This window comes from Octodon degus, unplaced genomic scaffold (genome assembly GCF_000260255.1).
Source record: "Octodon degus isolate 3935 unplaced genomic scaffold, OctDeg1.0 scaffold00030, whole genome shotgun sequence".
In the NCBI taxonomy this organism is placed as follows: Eukaryota; Metazoa; Chordata; class Mammalia; order Rodentia; family Octodontidae; genus Octodon; species Octodon degus.
This window is the reverse complement of record NW_004524606.1, coordinates 17,177,455-17,194,674: the sequence shown is the minus strand read 5'-3', so window position 1 is coordinate 17,194,674 and position 17,220 is coordinate 17,177,455. Positions and strand designations below refer to the sequence as shown.

Below are 17,220 nucleotides of genomic sequence, written 5' to 3'. Positions count from 1 at the left end.
TGGCTAAGTGACTAGGGCCGTTTTCTCCCTTTGGGGAAATCTACTCAGTAATTTTAATTATAATAATTTATTTTACTTGGAGATTTAGGCAGTTGGTTATTTGAAACACAGCACTGGGAAAACCCAGATGCAAAAATAAAAATATGGTTGGGGGGGAGTTCACAGTAAAGCACTTATGTATAATTAAGCTCTCCTGTGACAGTAAACGCAATTAGATAATTTCTATGTCACTGCTAGTTGAGGAAGAATAAAAGAAAAGCCAGAGATGCAATAGCCAAATGTTATGACAGTCCACACTCTGCAAACTTTTCTTACACCAAGGATGGCAGGCCAGGGATGTCAAACTGAAATATTTTCAGAAAGTAGGCAAGCTTTGTGCTATTCCTTTCCCACAAGTGCATGGTAGCCAGTATCTCCATCTAGAAGGCAGACATCAGTCACACCTAACTTTCATCAGTGGGGTGGGATTCTACAGACAAGGTATCTTTGCACAAGGCTGGAGGTGATTCTGCGTCAAAATAAATGTGATTTATTGTATTTCCGGAGTGAGAAATACACTATTCTAATCTCTAGAAAACACTTATGCCAGCCCTGGTTATGGTGCATTTTATCCCCCTTTTTATCATAGTGAAAGCAGATATTTAACTTAAAAAGAAATCCATGAATGTGAAAATGACTTCATTCAATTAGCTGAGCATCTCACATAACAATTAGGTACAACAACCAAGGAATTGAAAAGTCTGTTCAACTAAGATGAAAGAGAAAATGCTGCTTAATTACTTAAGTAAGTTCAGATATTTTGTTGCCCACCTGACAGAAGGAAATGATTACACTGGTGAGAAAAAATGAACCTTAGACAGTTAAAAATACACAGTCATTGCACCTCACTGAATAAATTTGTAACTTTCATTCTTATGTTTTTCCAGTCAGTTAATTGTGGTATCTTTTTGCTTTTCATCGAATCAAAAGTGACATCAACTGCCATAATTTAAGAAAGAGCAAAGAACAAATACCAAGTTTATCATTTGGTATGCATAGAAAGAAGAATGACTGAGGTACAAATTTATTCAAACAACTGTTGCTGGGCTCATTGTGTGAAGAACCTTCTGGAGCTCGGTAAGGTTTCCCACACCACACCAGCTGCACCAAAGGAAAGTGAGTTCAAAATGCTGAGGTTCAGGTACGGGAAGGTCACTGAATGGGGCTGATGCTGCAATCTCCCCCTGGCTCACAGTCAAGTTCTAAAACACCTTGTATGATTACTGAACAGGATCTTTTGGTCACACCTTAAGAGCAAAATGCTTTGGAAGATGAATTAGTAAAATATATAAGTATTTGTGCTATCAGTTATTGTAAGAATTAAGCTTTTGCTACAATTTGTCTCTGCAGGATCTCTCTCTCTCTCTCTCTCTCTCTCTCTCTCTCTCTCTCTCAATTTATATTCAATGATGTTTATTTAAACCGTTCTTAAATACATATCAAATAATTACTCTTAAATAATTATCACTCTATAATGTTTACTTTCTATACCCCAAAGAAATGAGATTTAGGCACATTCTAATTAGATAGAACTCTGTTTTCTTCTAAAATGCTTATCCAATGAAATTTTTTCCTGAACTCTCAATCAATATCCTAACAGGTTTTCTGAAGTTGGCTCAATATTGACCCTATGCTAGAGTTTTTACATTTATATTATGTTTGGAGCAATGCTGATGTTTTATCAGAATAGGAGCAGCTGTGCATAAAACGTCTTTGGGGTGAGAGAGGTTTGTCATGGTCTGCTCTAAGAAGAACTAAATTTGGACAGCATGTGCATTTTGAAGTGTTCATGGTACCACACTAAATTGCTAGGAAACAGGACCAATTACAGAGGATTAACATATGCCTCAAACGCATAAAACATTTGCGTTTTGAATGAAGCATAAAACATTTTTTAAAAAGACAGAAACAGGAATAATAAATTGTTTCCTGTTTCAAGTTTACAGCTTGATGGGAAAAGGGAAAACAAGCTCCTTTGGAGGTGTGTTCACACCCAAATGTATTGCCCAAACACATCAACCTAATTCCTTCCTCTCCGTTCCATCAACATCCTCACTCCCACCCTCACTTTCCACACCCAGAATGATCCAGGAAGCACTAATCAGGAAGCAAACCAAGTACGATTTCCCTAGTTTGATTCCATACAACCCCTACAAAAATAAGTGGATTCCAAACCTCTCAGTGTGGTTTTGATACCAAAAAGTTCTATAATACTGCAAATGGCAAAATGGAACCACAAACTTACCATAAAAAGTCAACTGTCCCTTTGCTACATTTTTTCCTCGAGAATTTTCAGCTACACATTCATATAAGCCAGCATCTTCCTGCTGAAAATTGGGAATTTCGAGAATTCCATTTGACTTGTGTCTTCTGGCTTTTCTTGCTATGGGCTTTCCATCAGCTCGTCTCCAGGTAATAGTTGGTACCGGGCTGATAGCAAGATTAAAAAGGAGTGAATCAAATTACAGAAAACTGTATATTTAATTTGCATTTATTTTAACAACCCCTTTGTTCTTGGTTCTAAACACATAGGCTCTTCAGAGTGTTTCTGAAACTTTATTCGTTCTAATATTACTGCTCCGATTTTAACTATATGTACATCTCTACTAAACAGATCACAAAGAAGCAGTGTCAATAGATAGCACATATTCAATTTTGACAAATAGTATTATTTAACCTAGTGTTTTTCTTAAAATCAAATAACTTTTCTTAATCTTAAATAAGATCATTTTACTTTCTATTTGCTATTATTCAAGTGAAAACATTTTTATGTGTTGCTTACATTTTTTTCTTATGTTTTGTTCTCTAAATCAAACATTCAGATAGAAGTGCTAGGAATGAATAGGCACACTGGTGACAGTTTTAAGACAGTTGCAAATTCCCATTCATTTCTCCCGCTGTGACAAGATATAAACCTTCTTCCTTTGAGCCTGGTGGGTTCTCTGGCTACTTTTACTAATAAAAGAAGGTAAAAATGATGAAGCATCAATTTTCAGGATTGGCAATAAGAAACTGGTGGCTTCCATTTTCTGTCTCTTGGAAAGTTCTTCATGAGGTACCAAGGAGAAATCTGAATACCTGAGATAGAAGCTGTCCTGTGTGTTCTGGTCTTCGTGAGCTTGGTTTTTCAACATCCTCGAATCACCAGCACTGTGAAGGAGGCTTTCTCACTCTCTCTGCACCAGCTCACCAGCTAACTCTACAATGGGGTCTGAAGTGATGTTGTGCAGAGCAAAAGTCACCCAGTCAAGTCTTGCCTGTGATCTTGACCCATGATGGTGAGATAATAAGATGTTGTTTGTTCTTTCAAAGTCTGAGACAATAGTCTCAGAAAAATTATGTGGCAAATCTTATGTCCAACCATGCAAGCACCTTACTTTGAGATATACCCAAATAATGAGCAAATGATAGTAGAAACAACAAGCTCTAAGTTCTTAGAGACTCAATGATTCATTTGAAGCATCCTGGTTATTCTCCTCATTGTAATTTATAAATTGAGAACTTTAACAATTTATAGCAGCCCATTTGGAAGGTGGTTCGGGGAAACTTTAATTAAAACAGTGAGATGAAGAAAGAAGCAGCCTGTGAGGTCTTTATGTACCCTCAAGGCATCTATCATTCTCTTGCCATAACTGTTTAGAACACATCTTAAATTGCAAGGAGGGCATCACTGAGGCTACAAATCAATGGTTTAGCAAGCTAACCACAGCTTTTCAGATTGCAGCTTCCTAGCAAGGGATACCATTATTTACTTATTTATTTTTTCACAAAAACAATCAGAGAAGTAATTAGAATAAAGACTGGCTAATCTTCTCTGGGAAACCTAAGCAAGTATTTAAAAATTAAAGCATCAAGTCTACTGTATTTGTTTTAAAAGAATTTAAGGTCATTAGACATTTGCTCAGAATGCAGAAAGAGCTCTATCTAAAAGCATATTATGGGTACCAGTACATTCAAAGAGATATATATTTAGCACAAGCTTTTATGAACAACTATACTTAGACGCAGTCTTTCTACTCTTAAGTGGGCTGTGATGGGGTGTTTCAGCAGCCAGATAGGCACACCCAAACATTTCCATGTAGGCTGGAGGAGCCCATTTGTGTCTTTTGTTTTTATCTTAGTGCCATTCAAGCAGCGTGAATAGACTTTAATTCATATACTCTTTTGAAATGTGAACAGCATAAATTTTGTTCTTTCTCCACAGTTTTTTCAATGTGTCACCTTGCAGAGTTTACCAACTATGTACTGACTATCCAGATACCTGCTTTCAACCTGTCCCCAGTTGATTTCACATCTACACACACACACACACACACACACATGCATGTTCACTTTAAATACAAAATGTAGCCAAATTATACTGCATGCAATCTGCTTTTATTCTTTTGTAAATAAGTCATGGGCATTTTCTACAGATTACATGTTATTTTGTGGCTTACTTTTGTCTTTTTTTTTGTCCTTTTGACACACAGTCTCTCTATCCAGTAGACTGGCCTTGAGCTTACTTTGCAACCCATGGTGGTCTCGAACTCACAATGATCCTCCTGCCTCAGCCTCCCAAGTGCTAGGACTACAAGCATATGCCACCATGTTCAGAAGAGCTTAATTTTAATGTCTGTTCAATATTCAGTTCTACATCTATATTGTACCGTATTTAATGAGGCACAAGCTTAGGACATAAAAAAGTTACCATTGTAGTGTTTGGGACCAAAGTAAAAATCTACTGTAGTTCTTAGAGCCATGACTCAAAAGCATATGAAAGCCAAATTAATTCTCTAAATTGAAAATAAAATGAAAAAAGCAACACTTTCTATGATTATTGTAAAACAGAAGACAAATCATTAAAAAAATTATAACATGTAATTTATAAAGATTGGGTAAGAGTTAGTTTTGTTGCTTAGCTGATATTTAGGCACAGGAAAAAAGATAAGGCATTGTCACCGGGTGGCCAGACAGATTGGGCTGGGAATAGATATTAACACATAAAATCAAGACCCATAGAAGACCTAAATGTCTCACTTTGGATGACACTTTATAGTATAGTTGCCAGGTCATTTCTGCTGGTTACCAGCACATAAAAACTCCAAGTAATCTGCAATTCATTGTCTTTATGTTGTGGCAGATATTCTGCGGAAATGCTAACTGGCTTATAAAGTAAACTCTTTAAAGAGTAATGCAAGCTAAATAACAAAGATGTGAATAATTCTCAGATGACTCCATAAACTGCCCTCTTACAGGATATCATAGCTTATGTACCTCTAGCCAGAGTACAAGGGAATCCAAAGTGGAGAGAAGAGCCTGGCAATTTAGAAAGAAATTCATGACAAGTTCGATGTACCCCTTTAAAATGGGGCCCAAACAGAAGTACATATTTTTCCAAATAGCTTGCCTATACTTCAAGTGAAAGCAATTGTTTTCCTGTCCTTTTGCATTAGACAACATACACATTACTGGTCCTAGTAATAGAACAAAATATTTCTGCAGAATCACCCATTCTCCTCTCTTTTGCAATGTGTCCACTGTGGAAGCCTGATCCTTACACCACAGCACACCTCTTTCCCTAGTGAGGGGGCAGAATCAAAGGCACACACATCCAGTGACAAGGAGATGGGCTTTGTGTGCTCCTGGGTCACCTCAGCAACAGTGGCAAATGGCGTAAGGAAAACTACACCCCTGTTCAAGCTGAAGCAAAGTCAGGAGGATGAGGGAAGCCAACACTTACTTTCCTAAAGCAAAGCACTCCAGCTTCACCGTTGCTCCTCTGGCAGTCGGAACTGTTTCTGGAAACTGGACTTCTATTTTGGGTTCATATTCACCCATCACACCTGTGAATAAACAAAGGTGCAGTCTCATAGATTCTTCTGAAATGTGAATGTTTTTATGTTAATGTAGGCCATCCCTATACATCATTATGTGCACAATTAATTCCTTCATTTAAAGCAGGTCCTCTCTCTAACAGCCATGAAATTGTGGCTCTTCTCCCAGTTATTGCTGGAGAAAATTTGTATCAGAGTGCTGCACCATCTGCCTTGGATTTAATTTTCCATGCATGCTACTTGGCTTCTTACAAATACTTTTTTGTGCAAGTCACATGGGGGAGAAAAGGCTGATTAAAGCCCCAGTCACTAGGAAAATGATATTTGTGGAAGCCTAATCTATAAAAAATAAAATATTTAAGAAAGTAAAATTTTAAAAATACTTGCATGATTTATGATAGATTTAAGAAATAATTTTTTTAAGTCTGTCTGTGGTCACAACTTTTATTTTTATTTCTGAAGCCAATCTGAATTAATCAATAGTTAGCATATTCAAGGTAACATCAAAAACCTCCATTTTTAACTACATTGTCAATATTACAAAACAATAAGCACTATGGAAAATAATATTTAAGTGAGACCTGCCTTTTCAATGGCTTCCTTATGTGGGGAATCATATTCTGTCTTTTCTATGGACTGTACTATTATAGTTCAGCTAACATCTTAGCAAGGTAAGTCCATAATTTAGAAGTAAATACTTACCAACTTATTCTTATCAACAGATTCTTGGCCTTACCTGCCACTACTCTAATGTTTTTAGTACATTTACTCTTATTCAATTTATGGTTATTTTCCATGATTTCTAATTCAACTTGTCAATATAAAATTTGGAATTACCTACTTTACTACATAGTGATAAAAATCTCCATTGCAGCTCTTTTTTTTTTTTTTTTTTTTTTTTTTTAGGTTTCTAGCAGTAAAAGAAAAAACAGACTAAAGGATTCCAAAGAAAAGGTTGAAAACAGCAATAGAGAGGGGCAGGTGCAGGCACAAGGACAGACAGTTTCACCCATTCGCAGGGTGAACCATACAACCCACTCAGTTGTATCACATCCTATCACCCTTTTATCTGTTATTCCAGAGGCTGAGAACTACCAGGAGGGTCTACTCAATCCATTGCAGGAAAAAAAATAACTACATAAGTGTTCGGTACGTAGAATGCAGCTACGTTTGCTAGGAGATACTTGATCAAAAGGCAAACTTGAACAAAACTAGGATTGTTGTTATTTTTTTTTTTCCTTTCCCCAAATGCAAGGGAGAGCTCTATTTGGAAGAGATTCAAGATGATTTTATTCAGCATTCTTAATCTTGGCATTCATGGTGTGCATGTTAGAAAGAAAGCCTCCACAGCCAGCAACCTACTGAAGTAACACTTATCCCTCAAAAGGGTAAGAGCACAGTTTGAAACCACCTTTTCCTTTTAGAGGCAAGGCTGTAAGCTCAAAGGGGTCAATCAGTACGTCATTAATCCCACAGAAAACTACATAGTTAGTGTTCAAGGTTCAAACGCCGGCCTGATTTCTCATCTTAAAGCCTTTACTATGACTTTTCATCACTTCAACAAATAATACTAAAAACCTAAGCTCAAATAGAGTAAATCTATGCTGGGCCTGTTCGCATATAAAGTCATTCCTCCTGCTAGGGCCAGCCTCCACCTTCTGAATTCTCTCACACCTAAGTCTGAGCGAGCCTCTCTGAGCTTCTGTACAAAGCTGGCCTGGGAGCGATGTGGCGCATACTAACAACGGCATTCACACACAGCTGCTGAACTTGCTAACAAACAGCCCGAGCCATTGAATCATCATCCCATAAATATCAATAGTACGGCTTGGAGCACAGTGAACAAGTTAACACCTTTTAGTGCTGTGTATGTGGCTGTATATTCTGAAAGCAGTGTTAATGAGAGAGAGAGAAGGGGGAGGGAGGGAGGGAGGGAGGGAGGGAGAGAGAGAGAGAGAGAGAGAGAGAGAGAGAGAGAGAGAGAGAGAGAGAGATGCCTTGAGGGAAAGAGGTCTTTTGTCCTCCCAGGAAATCAAGACAGTCTGCACTGCAGTGCTTCAAGGGTTGGAGGAAGATGAGATAAAAAGATTAAAACACAAGGAACAAGGATGACTCAGAAATGATCAGGTTTTCCCCCAGCCTCTCTTTTTCCATAAACATCACATATAAACTGTGTATATTTATCTCGCTTTGAAAATGATACCAAGGCGGGATCTGCGGGTGGGGGAAGTAGCAGAGGGATAAAAGAAGGGAAGTATAAAGGATCAAGATTCAACATGCGTGTGTACTAATAATACCTTTCAATGAATATATTTATTATGTCTTCTAAAACATACTAATAAAAATATTTTTAAAAGGAGAGAATATATTTTATATAATCTTGTTCTAAGGAGCTACAGAATCCGTGTTACTGCAGACTCAACATCCCGGAGCCCTGAGCTGCTACCTGCTCATCCTATAACCCTACCTGTTATGGTCCAGCCTGCACCCTGACCATCCCAGGTCATTTGGCCAACTTCCCCTTTGCGTATCCTCTCTGTGCCAGACTCTCTCATAGTGGTCTAAATGTCCACAGAAAAATAAAACTTCTTCTGTCTCATTTTTCACCATTTCCATGAAATTTAAAAAAAATTCTGAAGATATAACTTATATCCCTGACATTCACCAATGTTATTTTATTTATTATTTTGTTTAATTTTTGAATAATCTTTATTCATTTTAATGAGAAAAATAGCGATGAAACAGTTTCAAATCAGGTTAGTAGGATGTTTACAATAATTAATATATTGCATATTGTAGTTACTCAGAGGACAAGATGCAGACATGATATCTTGTCTAAACAAAATTGGTACAAACTTTTATTTTAAATTATAAAATTCAGTGACTTCTATCAAGTCAACTTAGTCATGAATCCATCCACATCATTCAGTTGTATCATGTCCTATCACCCTGGGAAGATCCTTCATGCTCATTGTATTCAGTTCTCATTCTAGTACCAGCCACATAACCTCGAATCTGACTTCAGTCTCTATACATTTGCCTCTTCTAGACACTTCATATAAATATAATCATTCAGTCTGAGGGCGTGTGTCAGCTTTCTTTGCTCAGCAGGTTTTCCAAGGTTTATCCATACTGTACTATATGCCAGGAGTCTAATCCTACGTATTGCACACTGTGTAGATGTACCACATTTGGTTTATCTAGTTGCTGGTTGTATTAGGTGACTGGGAATGCTGTAATAAAGTACAACAATCTAAGTGGTTTCAATGAAAAGAAACTTATTTCTTTGAGTTCTGGAGGCTAGAAGTCATAAATGAAGATGATATGGTTGTGCTCTGTCAAAATCTCAAGGACTTAATGACTGTTTTGATTCTTCTAGGTTCTGGAGTTGCTGTTGATCCTTTGTGTTTCTTACTTTGTAGAGTGTCATTCCAATCTCTGCCTCTGCTCTCATATGAGATTCTGTGTCATCCTAGGGACACCAGTCATACTATAGGGCCCACTTTACTCAAATTTGACCTAATCTCAATTAATTACATCTACACTGACTCTCCTTCCAAATAAGGGTATCCTAAGGTACTGGAGGTTGGACCTTCAACAAATGTTTGGAGAGGGGCACATCCAACACCAGCCACTACCAACAATACTTGCATATGGAAATTTTTCATGTTTCTAATAGTCCCCATGAATTTCACATGGGTAACTGTCCACTGCTTCAATTATCAGCCCTACTGATGCCATGTCAGAGAAGAATTTTCTGATTATCCTATGTAAAACAGGTCCCCACCATTATTCTCATTTGACTCTTCTTTAGTGTTACTTATCACAATGTAAATTCTCTTGTTTTGCTCACATGTTTACTATCTGTCTTCTATCTAGATGATAAAATATAAAGCATCAAGTAATGTTTCTTTTTCATATCTGCATTATTCTTCTGTTACAGTCTCTTTACACGATAGATGTGTTCAGTAAACAACTACTGGCATGAAACATTCTGCAGACTTCAGGGCACCTCTCAAATTGCATTTCTGATTTCTGTCATCTTTATAGCTGTTTATATTCATGACATCTTTTTTGTTGTACTTTTTAACTTCTTGTGCAATAGAAATCTTTTTGATTTTGTTTTCTGTATCATTCATAAATCCTAGCTCAGTAGCAGGTGTGCTAGTAGGAATGCATAGCAGGTAGGAAAGAAAACATGCATAACTGGGGGCTTTGATATTGTGGTCCATAACAGTTATTAAGTTAAGCATGACTTTCTTTCCAGGTATGGAAGTCCTTTATTAGGTGCCATTGTTTTTTCTGGGACAAAGTCCCCACTTAAGATAATCCTTCACTAAAATAAATGGCAGAAGTGGTTTATCTGGTCATCTGGAATGATTTCTTCACATGATCTTAGCTGAAAGGTTGAGAAGTGATAACTTGGAATAACTTCTTGCTTGATACTGTGGTCAAAATTTATGGCTATAGAATGCAAGCAAGAGTTATCAGTAATAATACAAATTGATCTGTGTACACTGCAGAAGTTATGGCATATAAAGATATGGATCAAAAAAGGAAAAGCATGATTTTTATTACCATTTAAAGAATTTTCATTATATATAAAGTCATAAAAATGAAGGAAGTCATTTTCTTTGATTATGTTATAAATTGTTTTTTGAAATTCCTGCAAACTATCCTATTTGATTTCATTACATTGATATAAGCTATATTTTTATTTTATTATTTCTTTCATTTTAACTATTTTGGCCTTTACTTTCTGCATAAAATTTAAAAGCTGCTGCCAGTTTTTTAAAGGTTCTTTAACACATGAGTGCATTCCTGTGACCACCCGTACACTTTTGAACTTAATTAGTATGCAGATGCTGTAGTGATTTATAGGCTCAGTAGGCTACAAGAGCAAGACCATTCATGGAATTGCTCTAAGATCTTCTTTTCCATCTTTAAGCTTTTGAAATGGTAGGAGTACACAAATGTTTAAGCATCTCTATGAACACGATAGAAATAAGCAGAGCATATAAATATATTGGTTCTACAAGGAAATGTAGCCTCAGTCATACTCCTTTTCTAGCATACAATATATGTATGATTTCTAGCATATATATATATATATATATGATTTGCCCATGGAGACGTCTTGCTCTCAGTTTTGAATTACATCTGTAATTTTAGACATAAAGTTTAAAAAATCTTAATCATTAAAGTGAATTTTCAACGCTTTACATTATTTGGTGTAAGAGAGGCACTTTAAAAATAATGGAAGTTGCAACAATTGAAAGTCCATGATTTAAAATTCTCAAAAGGCAGTTTAGCGCTATTTATCTTCCAGTGAAACTCAGTAAATATTCATTTAACTTGACTGTAAGCTGTACACTGTGCCTAGCAAGGAGGACTTATGGTTGATGTCTTCAAGACATTTATGAGCTACTTCGCTTTCAGTGCATTGCACAGTAATAAGCATGCAGAGGCAATGATTGTTTACTGAATAACTGAAAGAGTTGATTGGATGAGGAAGGCCTGAATAGATATTTCTAGCTGTTTCTTTTTCTAAAACAGTTCTTCAATTTAAATCAGTTGGAGGACTTGAGTCTTGACTTACACAGTAGACTTCCAGATGAGGGCGAGAATCTGCATATCAAAGAAGTCCTTCATTCTGGCCTGAAAAATGTACTTTGCAAATCATCTTTGTAAGTATGTTATTCCATCTCACATTAATAATCATGTCCTTGGGGCTAATCATTGGGAGCATGCTAACAATGGAAGTCTAAGAGGGACAAGGGGGCCACCAAGAGCCAGGAGTCAGTAAATAGCCTGTGGCAGTGATGGTCCACTTTGAAAACCTGGGCAATTATTAAGATTGATGCCAATATTTGTAAAAACATAGAAGTTAACAAAATAACTGACAGCACAGAACATTCTGGAGAAATCAGCCTCATGCTGTGCTTGTTCAAGTACAATTTGCAGAGCACTGTGTTGGCAGAAGGAGTCCAGTTTGTAGAGTTGGGCCATAAGATTTTGCCAACACCTGCCTAGGCTGTAATCTATGCTTTATAAGTTAAATCACAGAAGGAACAGGTACCAACTTCCACACAGTGAGATTTTCTACTGAAAAAAAATGCAAAATTATTTTATAAAGAATTTTCACACTAGCTTTTAGAAACAAATCATATGATGAATATTTTATTAATCTGAAAATATTTGGAAATATCTGAGTAGTCATCAAGTTCCTTTGGCTGAGTTACCATTCTTTCCTTTTAAAAGGCATGGTTTCCCCTAGATTGTAGGAAATACTGGAGTCTAGGGAAATGTCCAATGAAACTCTTCTATTTCTACCCACTGTCTAGCAGCCTAATTACCACTTAGCATGAAGAAAAAACTGTTTACACAAGAGTCTCCCCAACTCCAAAGAGAAGTTAGGTACCTCAGCCTGTGTATCATGTCTTATACTTGGGGTTTTAAGATGACCTCAGAGACCAATGAGGGATGAAAACAAACCCCATAATTTGATTTAAACTTGTACCTCCTTCCTTTGTTTTCAATAATTAAAATGCAGACATAAACCTTTTCCCAGAAGACTGTCTTACATAAAAATAGAATGACTATGTATCATTGCTTGCCTGAGATACAGGCTTGGCTTACTTGAATTCCTGCCTGAAATAATTGGCTAAAAATTTCCACTTCCAGTAATTGAAACTGGTTGGTTATTTTTAAAGCCAACATTTGCTTTCCTTTAATATATGTTCATTGTACTAGTGTTTTTCGTACTATGTTGAACTAACACTGCCTCTGTATATGTGGGTCCTCCTTAATTTCTGAAGACACAAAAACATATTTTAATGGACAGCTTTTGGGGCTGGAGAGATGGCTCATTGGAATAAGTGCTTCTCTGGCAAGCCTGAGTTCAATCCCCAGTTCTGCCAAATAAATAAATAAATAAATGGACAGCGTTCAGATATTTGAAGCTATTACCATACTCTCAAGAGCAAACAGGTTTTCTGTAAAATGTCACAGAATGAGAATTTCATTTAGCCTCTGTGGGATATATATTGTTACTCAACTTTTCATTGTAGCTGGAATTCAGTCATAAGTAAAATGTCAGTAAATGGGCAGGGTCATGTGCCAATAAAGTATTATTTATAAAACAAAATACATGTGGTGTGGCCTATGAGCACTAGTTGGCTGGGTACCAGCAGTGAAGAAATGGTGAAGACAGAAAAGCTTGAAAATAATAAAATGATCAAATGGAACTAACAAGCAATTTCAGCAAGCTTTCCAGGTATTGAATCACTTATAATAATAGCATTTTCACTTCTAAACAATAACTAATCTTAGAATGTGATTAAAAAGATACAATTTTCAATAGCAATGAAAATTATAAAGTTTCAAGGAATTAGTCAAAAATATCCAATACTTACATGGAGAAAATTTTTAAATTTTGTTTATTGAACTAGTCTGTGGACAAGGGTAAGCCTGTAAAAGGGAATTCATTAACTCCTGACTTAAATGAACAGTATACCTGCTGCCTTATCCAACTCCTCAAGGAGGCGTGGGCTGATTCCTCAGCACAGGCATGGTTTTCTCACCCTTAAGGGTGTATATATGTACATCTAACAGGTATATTATAGATACATAGTTTCACTGTATCCTTCATCATTTTATAGTAAATCGTCTCATAACTGAAACGTTAATGAATCTGCTTTAATTTCCTGTTCTTTCCCTAACATGGTTCTACTTCTCCTTCAATTACAAGGAGACTCCTCAACTACCCCACGGTCCATGAGGGCCCCGAAAGACTTGTGTTTCTCCTGGCAAATATATGATTGGCATTTGATGCTTGTCGGTAAAATGCATGATTGAAAGACTGGACAAATTAACTTCATGCTGGATACCCTTCATTGCTTCTTTTATTTCAAATCCCTTTGTGTGTACATTTATTGCTTGGAAATCATACAGGACAGAATGAAACTTTAGACCCTTCATGGATTTGAGGTTCTCTAAGAATGTTGGTTCCCAGGGGTTAAACTTATGTCTTTTGATTTCCTAGTGCCTAATACATAATGTGAATTGAGCAGATGCTTCCTGACTGGCTAGCCAAATGATCATCCAAGCCCTCTGGCCCCTATGGGCTTGAAATGGAACTGGCTACGCTAGAGGTCTGAAGCAACTGCCAAGTTCCTAAGCCTGTCAAACCTTTAAAATATCCAGAGCCATTAAGACTCTATTAAATCAGATTAGCAGTGGCATTTCAGCAAAATATCTCATATCCTGTAGTCTTTTAGGTCTTCTCTGTATCAAACATATTTTACACTTAAAAATCTCCAACTATGATGTTACTAAAGAATTAAAAACAAGACATGATTGCTGTGACAAAGCTAAAGAAAAGTTGCATTTAGAAGTGAGAATCAGAAAAGCAAACCATTTTGCTACAAACTCTAGATATTAAATAACATAAAATTCCACTGAATTGGAGTACGTACTTTTGTATGTTGCCTGTTTGAATGCTAGGTCATCAATAAAAGGTTGTAGGTCAAGCATACAATCGAAAAAAGAACCCCTTAATGACTGTGTTTGATTTAACCACCAGGTTAATTAAATGTCCTGCAAATAAAGCTACTTTGTTCATGAGGATGAAAAGTTGTTAAGGTCCACAGAAGAATCTGACAAGTTTGAACAATATTAGGAAAGTTGACTAAGAATAATTGGATGGATCTATGGTCAATACGCAATATAGCGGCAACAATAATATTCTAGAATTTTTTTTTCGTGTTTAGTACAGGGTCTACAGGGTCTTACTACGTAGATTGGACTCGTTGTGATTCTCCTGTTTTTCAGCCTCCCAAGTGCTGGGATTACAGGCGCCAGCCACCATGCCCAGTCATTCCCTGTCTCAGCGTGCTCCAGGGGTGGGACCAGCATGGCATGCCAGGGATCGAATCCCCAGCCCCAGCATCTGCCTAAGCAGGCACTTTAATCTGCTGAGCTATCAGGCTGGCCCTAGAATATTCTGATCTTTCCTTTTCAATTTGAAGGTTTCAAGATTTTAGGGGAACATATCTATGTGAGCCACTAGAGGTTTAATGGTTACAGAGTGGCATCTCACCATGTGGCCTCCAGTGGCCTAATAGGATGATGGCACAAAGTTTCAAGTTGTCTGCCATGATGGGTCATTGGTATCTGGAAGAAATCTGAGCCACTGAGGAGCGTTTGTCTATTGATTAATAATACATAAAACCTGGCCTATACAAAGGTTGAGGCTGGAAAATAGTGTACTAAGAAGGTGTGAGCAGAGTCTAACAAGATGAGAAGGAAACTTAGTCATTAGAAGTCATTATTTTGTAATAGCTGGAGAAAATGAAGGACCAAATGAATGTTATGATTACTTCCTTGAGCAAGGGTTAGATCTGTTCCAGAAATCCATCCCTTTCCCCCTCTTATCTTCCAGTCCAGCACATTTTCAGCTAATCTGTATCTGTGCTCCTTCAGAATCCTCTGAATTTGTACAATCCCCTCTCCCTGGCATTTCTTCTATGTACAGATAATATTAAAAAATATTTGGTGACAAGTTGCTCCAAGCTGCTCCAACATGTGTCTATCAGACAAGCCCAGGCTGCAAACCACTCAACATTTATCTTAGTTCTAATAAGGAAAACAATGAACTGCCAAAACGATTTCCAGCCAGTCCCAAGGAAAACAGAAAAAAAATCAGAGGCTAGACAATGATTTTTCATGCCCAATTTTGTGCTTGTGTGTGCGACATACAGAACCATCCTTACAGGCTGCACCCCAGATTTCCTACTTCACATTTCTGTATTCTTTGTGTTTAAAAGGAAGTCAGGGATAGTGGACCAAGACAGCAGCGATAGACATTATGAGTCTCATCAAATCCTGTGATTTCTCTAATGGTTGTGCTATATGGTGGTGTGCTACACTTTTGTTTATGTGAATTCAGGGATGGTTCTTTCAGATGATAAAAAGGGACAAAGCATTCTTGTCTTGTCTCAATTCTTAGCTCCTTAAACCCTCTCTTTTCCTCCAAAATAAAGATATAAAGTTGGGTGATTGCTAAGCACCCTCTAAACCCAATAATCTGTGTATTAATCTCATTACTAAACATTATTCTATAAAGCAAAATCTATAATCATTAGAAATAATGAGAAAATACAGAGAAGCGGAAGAGGAAAAAAGGCATTTGAAATATTACCCCTGAAGGTCAGGTACTTTAACATTGTTATGTCAGAAAATATTAATCAGCTTGCTTTCTACCTCATGTCTTAGTAACACTGGAAGGTGTGAAATAGGAAAGAGAGAGGCCTGTGAGTACTGGGGAGAGGGCAGAACACACACCCAGGGGATGGCCCGGGTCACCACACGCTTCTAGCCAAGGCTTATAGGCCACTTCTGTGATTCAGTGTGACCTGCCGCAGTGGAAGCAGTGGATCATACCTCACAGCTGCCTAACTGGAGTACAAAAGTAATTCATAGAGTCCCTCTCGTCACACTCGCTCTTAGCGAGGCAAAGGGTCAGTTTCGGAGCTTGTTCAGTTCAGCTTGCAGCCCGTTGGCCTCGCTCAGCGCGCTTCTGAATTAGAGAGGGGCTCTGAAATTTTGAGTCAGCTTGAAGGATCAAAAAGCATAAATTCTCTACTCTTTTTGCATTTGTCAGTCAAAAAAGTCACTAAATACCAGATCTTGTGGAGTAATACTTTGATTTTACTTTTGCTGAATAGACTTTAATGAGAATGTCATCTTTATTTTGCAATCTCTTCTTGATTTACACTTCCCCTTTCCTCTCACCTTTCGATAAGAGCTAATTAAATAACATCTTTTGTGCTTAGTAATATAGTTTAAGCATTCATTTTATGTACTCCAGTTTAAATGGGAAAGGCATTATGAATTTTCACCATTCAACTCTCATGGAAATTAAGAGTGAATGGGTGTTAATTGCTGAAGAATGAGCTCCTTAGTCTGTTAATTTTGTGATAAAATATTCTAATATAAAACATTTGTCATATCTATGAAGATGTACTAGACAACTTAAGGTAAATCTAAAAGCCAAGCAAAAGGCAACGTTATTGCCAACTAGGAGTGTCCGTGATGCTCCTGCAGCTTTTCCTGCTTCCTGAAGCAGCAGTTCTGTGAGATGCTTGCTGCCAGCTATGTCATAGTGCATCAAAGTCAATATTTTATTATATCTGTGATTTGACACAGCCAAAGGGATTATCCTGCTGAATGAGCATTTTGGCAAATGTGCACTTCGAGTGGATGCCAGAGGGGCTGTGTTTTTCAGTGATCTCGTCCAAAAACTAGAACACATCTTTCAAAAGTTTCTCTATCTTCAGTTCTAGAGGGGTGGCACTGATAGCTT

General features: G+C 37.2%; 1 protein-coding gene across 3 annotated transcripts in view; it reads right to left on the bottom strand.

Moving 5' to 3' along the window:
• The window catches only part of Cntn4 (contactin 4), a 1,063,047-nt gene that overhangs the window by 223,138 nt on the left and 822,689 nt on the right, over positions 1-17,220 (bottom strand). For all 3 annotated transcript variants that reach the window (XM_023713310.1, XM_004629525.1, XM_023713311.1), the window contains 2 exons: positions 5,762-5,864; positions 2,285-2,469 (listed from right to left, as the gene is read on the bottom strand). In XM_023713310.1, the coding sequence (XP_023569078.1) occupies positions 2,285-2,469; positions 5,762-5,864 (288 nt within the window). The remainder of the gene's footprint in view (positions 1-2,284; positions 2,470-5,761; positions 5,865-17,220) is intronic.